Source organism: Filicampus tigris, chromosome 11 (genome assembly GCF_054856515.1).
Source record: "Filicampus tigris isolate MCC_2025a chromosome 11, RoL_Ftig_1.0, whole genome shotgun sequence".
Classification (NCBI taxonomy): domain Eukaryota; kingdom Metazoa; phylum Chordata; class Actinopteri; order Syngnathiformes; family Syngnathidae; genus Filicampus; species Filicampus tigris.
Genome location: NC_141227.1, coordinates 19816513 through 19828917, shown reverse-complemented (window position 1 = coordinate 19828917; position 12405 = coordinate 19816513). Strand labels below are relative to the sequence as shown.

The 12405-nt window shown below is 42.2% G+C and overlaps 1 protein-coding gene across 5 annotated transcripts in view; it reads left to right on the top strand.

Annotated features, from left to right (window-relative positions):
- ctbp2a (C-terminal binding protein 2a) overlaps positions 1 to 12405 on the top strand; it is a 46468-nt gene that overhangs the window by 29313 nt on the left and 4750 nt on the right. For all 5 annotated transcript variants that reach the window (XM_086044863.1, XM_086044861.1, XM_086044864.1 and 2 more), the window contains 3 exons: positions 9321 to 9475; positions 11069 to 11213; positions 11989 to 12195. In XM_086044863.1, coding sequence (XP_085900989.1) covers positions 9321 to 9475; positions 11069 to 11213; positions 11989 to 12195 — 507 coding nt within the window. The remainder of the gene's footprint in view (positions 1 to 9320; positions 9476 to 11068; positions 11214 to 11988; positions 12196 to 12405) is intronic.

The window sequence follows — 12405 nt, the reverse complement described above, 5'->3', positions numbered from 1 at the left end:
GGATGCGGGTGGGCGGATTCGGGCAACGGTGATGGTGATTGTTGTCATGTGTCATCATCCGAAGGCCGGAGACAAATTGCGTGTGTCTGTGTGCGAGTGCATGTGCGTTAGCGAGAGCAAAAGTGTGTTGGAACATCAGCCCCAGCGCTCGTTTTGAGTTTGCAAAAACGGCAAGCAATTAGCGGCTCATTTTTATTTATTATTTGATTTTTTTTTTGTATGACGTTATTTTACATCGGGAGAATTTATGGGTTGAATGTTTCTTTTTTGGCACTTTTTACAGCTTGGCTCAAAAACGGTTTGACAATTCTGTTGCCAGAATAGAGGTGGACAGTATGTGTGTGTTTCTTACTTGCACTCAACAGCTCTAAAGTGTGTGTGTGTGTGTGTGTGTGTGTATCATCTACACTGACAGATGGTTTTGTATCTCGCAGCTTCACCAGTGATAATGTTTGCCTCTATTCCTGTGTTTGTGACTGATATCACCTTCCCTGTTCTGTCCCCCCCCTTATTTTCCACCACTGTGCGTCTTGTATTAAGTTTGGAGGAAAGGAGGAGGAGGGCAGCGGGAGGACAAACCGGGTCTTTGTGTGTGTCCACATAGTAGAAGACGAGATAGGCTGCTGGCGTAGACGGGGCGCTGATAGGGTCCAGCTGGGGCAAAGGGAGGTTGGGTGCGGGTTGGCTCAGAGGGGGCAAGTCTGCCAACAAAAAGATTGCGCCCCCCCCCCCCCCCTCCTCCTCGTTTTCGCCCCATGCCAAGGCATCGTAAAAGCCACTCCAGAAAGTAGACAGTGCCAGGAACACAACACCCCCCACCCCCTATTGAAGCTCGTATGTATGCACAAAAGCGAATGTTTTGCTTTGTCGCCAGTGGAAAGGACTGGTCAGCATTGGTTAATATTTGTTTGTGGCTTGGAGTGTGTTTGTGAAGCCCTGCAACAGAATCTCCAGTGGTTCATTAGCACTTGTGCTACATGGTATGCTAATAGCCACGGGGTACTGTCTTGACGCTCGATAGAGCAAAGAATGTTAACAATTTTGATAATGGGGAAAGGGGACCGGTTCTAGAATGCCTCCAAAAGCGTACAAGTGCGACAACGTCAAAAAAAAAAATGGAAGAATCTTGGAGGCATGTTTGTCCATCTGTTGTGCTTTTTTTTAGCTAGCATGCTACTTCCTTGTTCATAGAGGATGACAGAAAACGTTAAGAATGTATGTAAGGAAATGGTTCTATCGTGACTTAAATGGCAAAAAAAAAAAAGGAGCAATCATTGTGAAGTTGGACACATTTGTGTTTGTCTATTTGGGTTTTTGGTTAGCATGCTAGCAAACAGTGGAATTGACCCATTTTTGATTATGTGACGGGCAGTGGATCTAGCGGAATGTATTTGTGGTTATTCTTTTTTTTTTGTTAGTAGGTTAATTCCTTGTTTTTGTATGATGACATAAATCAATGGAAATGTACACTTTTATATTATAAGGCAAGGAGCAGTTGATGCAACAGTAAAACAAAAGAAAGGCAACAAAAGAAGATCTGGAGATTAGCATAATTGTTTGTCCACCCAAAAAAAAAAAAAAATAGAAAAAGAAAAATAGATATTTAAAATAAAAAAAGTTAGGTAACAGGCTACTTCCTGATTCTTGGATTATGACACACCCTTATCTAGACCAGTGTTTCTCAAGCTTTATTGAGCTAAGGCACATATTTCACATTGGAAAAAAACTCACGGCACACCACTTAGCAAAACGATTCACAAAAAGTTGCTATACAGGGCCATTATGTAACTTCTGTCATCTAGTGGAAGAACATTTTGTTTGGCCTGTTATTATATGGGGTTGGCATAAATAAATTAACAAAACAGTTTTGTTTTAATTAGATTTTTTTTTTTGTCAAAATAATTGACATAATGATAATATTATGATGATTTCCCGCTGCACACCTGATGATGTCTCACGGCACACTGGTTGAGAATCACTGATCTAGACCACAGGTGTTCAACTCGCGTCCCTGAGGGCCACTATCCTGCATGATTTTGATATTTCCATTCTGCAACACACTTGATTGGAATGATCATCATCAGCAAGCATCTGCAAGAGCCTGATAACAATCCTGATCATTTGATTCAGGTGTGTAAAGGGGGAGGCAAACATGCAGGATAGTGGCCCTCGAGGACCGGAATTTGACACCTGTGATCCGGACTGCGACTAAAATGTATTGGCTTCCTTTGCCCATGAAAACAGATTTTCAATTTTTTTTGCTGTAATCCTATTAACTGTGTGCGTCGTACTATTTACTATTTTAATATGTCAACATGATTTCTGTGAAAAAGGTCATTCAAACTTCAAAGCTAGTGGTGGCCCAAGGCTTTTTGCACAGTGCAGTTTTGTTGTTGTTTTTTTTTTGCTCTGTGTTACAAGCAAAATTTAGAACGGTTTGAATGTCCTCTAAGCTTCTGGGGTTACATTGCTTTCTCTCCTTGTTTGGGAAGACTTTAATATCACTGCACTTGCCACAAAGAACCCCAACTGTGTTCCAGGCGCTACCCTCCGCCCCACCTCGAGCTCCCCCCTGCCCTACTCACGCTCTCATTCTCCATCGCCGAGGCCCCCGGCTTGGGAGTTGCTAGGTAACCTGAACCAGCTGTTGGTCCTGAGCCCATTGAGCCGCTCCTGGCTCGAGGTCAAGCGCGGAAAAGTTTTCCTGTGAACTCGACGACCGCCGCCGCGGCCTTGACATCATCGCGCCCATGGAAAATCTTCCTCACTTCCTTTTGTTTTTGCACTTTTATTGTTCCGCTAATGGAGGGGCCCGGTTGTGGGGGCCGTCCATGGCGTGCATCGCGCCACGCTGACTACAGCGGGGGAGCGTTTCTGCACCTTTCCCGCTCCAGTCGGCGACGCGAAGCTCGGCAAATGGAAGTGACTTCGGAGTTGAGTAGAAAATTACAGCGGGACGTTCACGAGTCCCTGACGTGAGTCACTCCTCCGTAGGTGATCTGGCCGGGAGTTCCATGACTGGAGATTCAAGATAGCATTGTATATTGCGCAACTGTATAATAGTGTGTTTCACATCATGGGACGACTGTCTGAAGTATGGCAGTAAATTTAAGGAAGGATTTCACATTGGAAATCAATGCAACTATTAATCCAGCGTGAAATACTGAGACAAGACCGATGACTTTGATGGAATACCAGTTGCGACAAGGCCTTCCCAAGCACATAGTCAATTGATTGTTTCACGCTCTGTTTAAGGAGTGCTTTTCCAAACGGGGAAAAAAAAATGAAATCATAAAAAAGAAGCCGCATTTCCACCAAGCAGATCAATTCAACAGTAAACCCTCATCTGGATTATGTTTCGAGGTACAATAAAAGTGCAACAATGGAGGACAGCCAGCTTTTGGTCTTCTTCCTTCTTGGCAAGTGTCTGCTCCTTCCATGAAGAAGACAAGTCTTCCCGTATCCATTCTTCCACAGAAGTGGCCATTTTTTTTTGTCACCAACTCTTGAAACACCGCACCACTACTGGTGAAGTCTTAGAAAAGGATTACCGTACATCATTGTACCCTTTGAGGTACAGTGGCTTGTCCATTGGGTTGAAGCTAGCATGTAGCTATTATGTACATTTGACACAGCTGTACCCACTTGGAACTTGTCACGGTACGAAATGTTACTCTGTCAGCATTGAGGTTAGATACTGTAGCGAAGTAAGCTAAAGTTTCATAAAATATCACCTCAGTTGTCGTTTCACAGTTCTGTTTCATAACTTGTATTCTCAAGAGGTACTTTTTATCTATTAAAAGAATATATGTTCTATGCAGGACCACTAGTTGAAACAAAGCATTCTGATTAATATTGTGTTTGTGGAATAATATGAGTTAAGCAGCAAAATCCAGCCGTTTTTAGCCATCTCTAAGGGTGGCCATTTTGTCACTTCTGTCGGCTGAAAATGACATCACAGATGCTCAGGGCTCAGATAACGACCAAGCGTGATGTCATTTTCAGTCGACAGAAGTGGCAAAATGGCCGCCACTTGAGATGGCTAAAAACGGCTGTATTTTGCTGCTTAACTCATATTTCATATTAATCATATTGCCTTGTTTCAACTAGTGGGCCTACGTAGAACATATTCTTGAAAAAAAAGATGTTTGGGTTGACTTCAGAGGTAACATGGCATCCTATGCACCCCTCTCGTTCGGAATAAAATCTTGATCGGAACGGGCTTGGTCGGGTCAAAATATTCCGAACTGGGTGTGTGCGTGAAGCACTTTTATTCTGACCGGGCTTTTAATCCGAGGAAATGCGTCCATGTAAACGTATGAATTGAAGTGAAATGTGTGGCAAGACGGTTAGAAAACTGACAAGTTGTTACTCTCAAAAGTGTGACACTCTAGTGAAACGTGTTCAAGAAAAGTTTGTTTTTGAGAAATAGTTGATCAAGATGTAACACATTTTTGCAAGACGTAATGGCAATTATCAATTATCGTTATTCAGTATCGACCAATACTCAAATGTAACTTCTGGTGTGAGGAACTGGTATCAGTGCATCCCCGCGTGCGGTACGTTTGTGAAGAATGTTTCTGTATTCTGACCCCGTTGGTAAGGCGGTAAAATGTAGTATGGTTTGGCCCCCCCAAAAAAAAAAAAGAAAAAAAAAAAGAAACAAATCAAATTGCTGTGCTTGCTAGTATACTGAGGACAGATTTATCTTATTCTTCTCTTTTTCTACACCCCCCCCCACCCCCATCTTAGTCTCTTATTAGAATTCAAAAGTGTTTTTTTTTTTTTCCTTTTCTTTTTAGATTAGAACATCTGCAATCCATTTGTGGTTTTCGAAGTCTCGCCTGCCAGCTCTGGCAAAAAAAAGTTTTCATAGCTCCTGGAGAATCATTCAGTTTGTGATTAGTGTTGGCCGGAGGACGCTATCAAGGCTTCAGGCTTGCAGCAGCACATTAAATCCCCGCAGACCTCCAGTGAAGAGGGCGACCTGCTGTCAGATAACGCGTTATTTACATTCAGCTAGTTGAAACTGAGGGCTTTGCGCCTCACTTGTAGACGAGGCCGGCTGGCTGTTGGGAAATGATAAAACACTTTTAGTACATTAATGGGGGTTTGGCACAAGCACTTGTGTAATTCTATCCAAAAGATTACCAGCCTGAAATATCCCGCTGCCTAATGTAAACCATCTTCGGTCACGTTGTTACATGTGCTTTCGAATGTTTACTTAAAAGCGAAGACGATAGAGAGTCGGATCGGGGCGGAGAGTTTGGGCTCTGGTTTCGTTTTCCTCGCCGTTTGGGTTTGCGGTTTGGACGCAGGGCGGGGCAGATATGGATTTAATAAACCGACAGGAAGTGTCATCATGTGAATGGAGACGATCCTTGCTTGCAGGCGAAGCGCTGTTTGAACAGTTGCCGCTGGCAGGAGTCGTCATAGCGGGACTCCAAAATATAAAGTGTCGAGCATTCATTGCCTTGACGTTGCTGTTTGCTCTTCCATATATTTCCGCCTGCTTTGGGCACCTTTTAAAAGCGTCCGTCTGAGACCAGATGCGACATTCTGCAGGCAGTCAAAGACTTTCTGGTGGTTAGCTTGTAATTAGAAAATCCACGAACCTGATGGCAGCCGTTTTAATCATCGCTTATAGCCGTCCAATCGTCACACACACACAAAAAAAATATTGCCGATCAGTGGAATGTATACACGTATGATATTGGACAAGGACCAGTAAGTAATTCCTGTGTGGTTTGAATTTAGCAAGTCCAATCCAAATCATCATCTTCACTTTGGTCCAGTAAATTCATAGTCTCAAAACACTCATTTGTGGTTCCGTCAAAGTTATGCCTAATGCCATAAGTAGAAACACTCTCCCATCCCGTTACGGATGCTAACTTGTCAAATTCTGACTTGCTTAAAAGGCTGCGATGTTCTTTTGCTCACAGTTAAGACATAAACCCTGTTTACTGATAGTCCTAGAATCATTTGTGGCCGGGCCTTAGCAAAATGACTCACAGTGACCCACATTTTCGGAATGAGGTTTTGGTACAATTAAAAGAGAATGATCTCAGCTTTCCAAGTGATGTATCAAACATTGTGCTATGCTACTCAGTACATCGTTATCACTCATTACATTAACTACCGCAGATATGAATGGTTAGATTCAACACGAGCCCTTTAAGATGTGTTCCTAGTACGCTACTGTAACAAAGAGCAAAAGATCGGCTAGTATTCTGGGGTCATAAACTCTGGCATAGCAACAGTTGCTATGCTAGTATTCATAATGTTAGCGCATAATGATATAAAAATAGAAAATGGGTATGAAATTAGCAAAAGAAAGTGGTCAGCTTTATACTGATGCTTCTGTGTTAGGGATTCTGTGCGTTCACATCTACGACAATAGCAAATGCTAGCAAGCCATTGTTTTGTTATATTTTGAGATAGTTGCGGACTTCTTTCTTGAGAAACTTTTACAAAATGTGCTTTTTGAACACTTTGCCAATGCTTATTTCATGAAAATGAAACATTTAATCGATGAAAGAGGTAGACGTTTGACCCACTGGACTAGGAATTACTAGCGACAGCTAGCAATGGACAGTGCAAACATTTTCTTGTTGTTCGTTAACACCTTTGAAACCTTTTGGTTCCCTTTAGTGTCACAGTCCGGTTGTTTCTTGTTACCCACTCATGTTGCTGTCACCTGCTCGACTTTTTACACTCTACAATGCCGGTTATAGCTTGAAGCCGATTAAACGGCCAGCGCCTATTTTGCCATTAGCAACACGGACGCCTCGCTGAAATCAACAGGTGGTGAGTTCGCGCAAAAAAGCTAGCAGCAGTAGCTCAAGCGTGTGGAAATATTTACTACTACTTGCTAACAATTAGCGCATATATACTCTAGCCCTTTTTTCCGCTTGAGGATAAAAATATCCAAGCACAAATAAAGGCTTTCTCTCAAGAAAACTCCGGACCATTCATACGTGCCTGGAACTCTTCCTGCAACTATTTGAGGGGAGTATTGTAGTCTGTTTATTAGTGGAATGTTCTTGATGGGATGTTTTTTATTGGGGAATTGCCTTACTTGACTTTGAACCTGAATGTCTTTCAATGTGCTTTGTGTTTTTAGTCATGTTTGACCACAGTTTTCCATAAAGAGTTTTGCACATTCCAATGTTGTTTATGCATACAATTATTTTCTTTGGTTGTGGTTTGTTCTGTGCATAGCCAACAAGCTCCTTACCCGGATTATTCTGATATCCAAGCTATCAAGACGCGCATTAACAGCGTCGTCAAGGAGTTAATTATCTCCAGATTTCGGCGTACGTTTACCGCGGCGGCACGTTCCGCCTTATTACGCACGAGAGAAAGCTTTCCGTCGCCGCTAATCAACAGTTACTTCTTAAAGGTTCTTTAGCTTCTGCGCCATACGCTTGTGTATTGCCAATTTTGTGTGCGTGTGTGTGTGTGTGGTAGCTCCAGTGAATAATAATGCAAACAGAGCCGCGTCTGAAGGTCGTTTGTCATTCATTATTCCTTTTACGACCCTTTCTTTTCATGTACTTCTCATCATGATATCCCGCTCAGGCGCGTCGATGAAGTGCCGCTTTTATTAGAAGCGCCTCGCAGTCATATTGTTAACGGTTGTGATGTAAAAATGCGCAGTTAAAAAAAAAAAAAAGGAAAAAAAAACGGAAATCATCTCTTTATCTCCGGAGTTGTAAAGTGAGTCACGAGGCTGCCATAAAAACTTCATTCAACAGGAGAGGGATGACAGGAATGCATCGATTGGAAGCAAAAGGAGAATGGAAGCGAGGACACAGAGCATAATAAAAATACTTTTCAGTCATAATATGAAATACTGAAGGCTTCTGTTTTTTTTTTTTTTTTTTTTTTTTTTTTTTTTTTTGGGGCACCAAAAAAGCAAACTTTTTTTTGTATGTGAGTGTGTGTTTGCCTACTAGTGGGTGCTGTGTTTTTTTTTTTTTTTCGTGATGTGTCAACTTTGACCAAAATGTTAACTCTTTATTCAATTTTGATGATTTTGTGTCATAAAAAGTGGATGTAAAAAGTCTACACATCTTTGTTCAAATGCCAGGATTTTTTTTTTAGGGTGATTTTTGTTACAGTCCACTGCAACCACTGAAACCAAGGTTACATTTTTTCGGCCTTAATTCCAAAAGGGTTGTTTGACACAAACACAACACTGCTCACCACCAAAACAACATCATACTGACAGTGAAGTTTGGTGGTCCAGAAAAAAAGACATTTTATTTGGGGTAAATCAGAGGCGCTTCCACAAAAACCTGACATTTGAACAGGGGTGTGTAGACTTTTTATATCCACCGTATGAGCTGATCCTGTCATGGGAACGGGATTGTTTTGTTGTACAACTCTCGTGGTTTCTCGTGGTAGAAGAAAAAAAAAGACATTTTTAATAAATAAATAATTTTCAGACCAATCAAGTGACATTGGAAAATATTGCGCTATAAACCTGACCTCTAATAACACACTAGTTGGATATCACCTGTTAGTGGGGATGTTTGTCAGACCAATACCGGTGTGAGAATTCTTTCTTTGGTAGTCGCCAATACCGATACCAAGTACTGATACCAGTAGTGCTTATGATAAATACAATTTAAATGAACACAATGACAGATAATTCTGAAAAAAAATCAACTCCTGGTATGGGAAGATGGATGCTATAAAGATTTGTTTTGCTCCAAGTATCTGTGGCTGGTATCGGCATCCGTTACGAATACCTGATACCCATCCCTAACTGTTATAGAAGCTTTTAAAGGGGCCTACACCATTACAATTTTGAACATGCTTTCTATTGAATGAGAACCCAAACTCTTAACTTTTAATGTTATAATCATCACATGATCACTTTCACACACACACGCAAAAGATGCGGTAGAAGATTCCTTTCATCCGAACGAATCAACTTGATATCATTATTCTGCCCAAATCTTCCTCTCACCATGACAACAGGCAACGGGACCCAGCCAATAATGCGTGGACACCCAAAACCCTCCCCTCTTTATTTATTTATTTTTTCCATTTGACTTTATTTTGGGTGATAGACACAAACTGACCCGATTGGATGATTGAGGTGGTGACCTCATGGGATGAAAGGACCTGTTGCCGGGTAACAGAGTAGATACAGTAAAACCATTGTGTGTGTGTGTGTGTGTGTGTGTGTGTGTGTGTGTGTGTCATGCGAGCCGGAGCAGGGAAACACTTCCTGTTATTATTTCCCCTCCCCCTCTTCCTCGGCAGCGTGCCAGCGCCTCGTAAATAATTCATGCGGTACGTCTCGGCAGGTATCCGGCCGCAGATCATGAACGGGCCCATGCACCCGCGTCCCCTGGTGGCGCTGCTGGATGGGCGCGACTGCACGGTGGAGATGCCCATCCTCAAGGACTTGGCCACTGTGGCCTTCTGCGACGCTCAGTCCACACAGGAAATACACGAAAAGGTACAACCGTACTTATTTCTTGATGCATCTTTGCTGTTTACATAGAATCCCGTCGGATTTTTAATTACACCCCGCAATATTGTGATCACGATTTAATGTGCGATAACTTTTTTTTTTTTTTTAAAGTGGAAGTCAACCCAAACATATTTTTTTCAAATATATGTTCCCAGCAGGCCCACTAGTTGAAACACGGCATTCTGATTAATATTGCGTTTGTGGAATATAAGTTAAGCATCAATATGCACCCGTTTTTAGCCATCTCGGAGGCGGGGGGGCATTATGTCACTTCTGTCGACTGAAAATGACATCACAACTGCTCAGGGCTCAGGTAACGCCCAATCACGGCTCAGCTTCAGAAAACTGGTCAGCCGCGATTGGTCGTTACCTGAGCCCTGAGTAGTTGTGATGTCATTTTCAGTCGACAGAAGTGACAAAATGGCCGCCCTCTGAGATGGCTAAAAACGGGAGGATTAACTCTTATCAAACGCAATATTTATCAGAATGCGTTGTTTCAACTTGTGGGCTTGCATAGAACATATTTGTGAAAAACACACGTTTGGGTTGACTTCCCCCCCCATGTATTTTTTTTTAACAAACACAAGCAATGAATTAATCTGTATTACAATTAAAAATATCAGATTTTTTTTTTTTAGGCATAAATGTCTTTTTAGGTTTCGGCCAAAAAAAAGGCAAATGGACAATGAATTGATATGAACGCTGAGATTAATTTGCAGTCGTTGCTATTTGGAAATTGCATTCTGTTACACTTTTACGACATTTAAGGATGTTACAATGTTACCTAAAACATCGGCTGCACAGTTACTAAAGCTTTTATGATGACCACAACTGTTCATTTCCGAAACAAAATCCAAGCACAAGACGAGCTTTATTAAACTTGGCTTCCTCGTCCGGCTCCCCTCCGGCAACCAATAAATTACACGCACAAAAAAGTATAAGGAAATTCCTGGTGCGATGCTAATCCGCCGCGGTGACGTTAATTCCGTTAGCGGTTAGTTTTGTGAATTTAAGCCTGTTATTTTCATAAGCGCTCGCCACGCCACCTCGACTTTAATGTGACAAACAGCCGATTTGGCAGTTTCTCCTTATTTGAATGCACACACAACAAGACATTTGCATTTAGATGATGGCAGGTATAAATTTACATCCGTCCTCGAGAACGGGTTAGGAATAAAGCCGTTTCTTTTTTTTTTGATTTTTTTTTTTTGTGGTCACCACTCGTCACATGTCCACCGTCGTGACTGATGATGTCAAGACCTGCACATGTCAAAGACAGCAGTTTTTGAATCTCTGTTCACTTCGGCGACTGATGCGCACCTTATCGCTTGTTGCTAGGCAGAATTTGCGTGGCACATTAGTCTTTGTGAGACACACTCGGGGAAAGTAATGCTTATTTATATTGTCGACGGTATGTTCCAGAGTCACCCGTAACAGGAACTACTGACACTCTTCAATAAGAGGGATCATCAAAAAAGCACATGCTTAAAAAAAACTGAGCACACTATTAGGATCACGCACAAAGGCGGCGCTCTGTATTAAATGTAAAATCCCCCGCTGCTGATGTATTGTGGTCAGGTGCTGAGCGAGGCGGTGGGAGCCATGATGTACCACACCATCACGCTGACCCGGGAGGACCTAGAGAAGTTCAAGGCGCTACGCATCATCATCCGCATCGGCAGCGGCTACGACAACATCGACATCAAGGCGGCCGGAGAGCTTGGTGAGACGCCGGCGTTCGTTTTTTTTTTTTTTTTTTTTTTTGTGGTGGGCGGTCACGGAAAATCATCGTAAACGACGACAAACACTTACAATCAAAATGCTAATATTCGCTCCATGAAATTGTATGAATTTATTCCCAACATTCTATTCATGTTTCTCTTGACTTGCCACTGCTTCCATCGTCCAATCAGGTTTCAGTCTGTGTTGCCATGTCAATCTAATCTGCCCGGGGCCTTCAATCAGTCGTGCTGAACTATATAAGCAAGGGGACTGTTTCTTTATCCAATCAGGTGTCAAATTTGCCCTCACATGGCTAGCAAGATAGCCTTCGATGCTGTCAGTATTTGTCCATCCTCTGATTGGTTGGTTAGAGCAACCACTTATGAATACATTTCATAAGCTTAAATTGAATGTTTTTGTCATGTTTTTAGTTAAATATTGATCGGGAACTACTAGTGGCACAATTGTGTGCTGTTATACATTTGTGTTGTCTTATTAACTCATTCACTGCCGATGACGAATTTATTCGTCTTTTCACAGTACAGCCATTCAATCCCAGGAATTTATTTATATTTTTTTCAAATTTTTTGAAACGTTTGGGTAAAAGAGGATCTGAAAATGTCTGTCAGTGAATGAGTTAAATAATAATATTAAGAGGCAGATGAGGTCAGGTCAATCCCCACTTAAGGCCCGGGTAACAAACGTTCGGCCCGAATGATTTTGTGGCTTGAAAGCAGCTATAAAAATTAGTAAGAGTTTTCCGGTTCCTTCTGCAGGTATCGCCGTGTGCAACATTCCCTCGGCGGCCGTGGAGGAGACGGCCGACTCGACACTCTGTCACATTCTCAACCTGTACAGGAGGAACACTTGGCTCTACCAGGCTCTCCGGGAGGGCACGCGGGTCCAGAGCGTGGAGCAGATACGAGAGGTGGCCTCGGGGGCGGCTCGGATCCGAGGAGAGACGCTCGGCCTTATCGGATTTGGTGAGCTGAACTAAAATAAATCAATAAGGATGAACTGAATGAATAAAAAACATGTTTAACTACTGCATAGCTACTGTAGATAAAATAATCATCAGTGCTTAAAAAAATCTTTTGTCTATAATTCTGTGTTCAAAACCATGTTGCAAGTGTTTAAGGTAATCTAAAAAAAAAACAAAACCTCCCAGCCAATCTAAAGTCTCGACGTCAGCT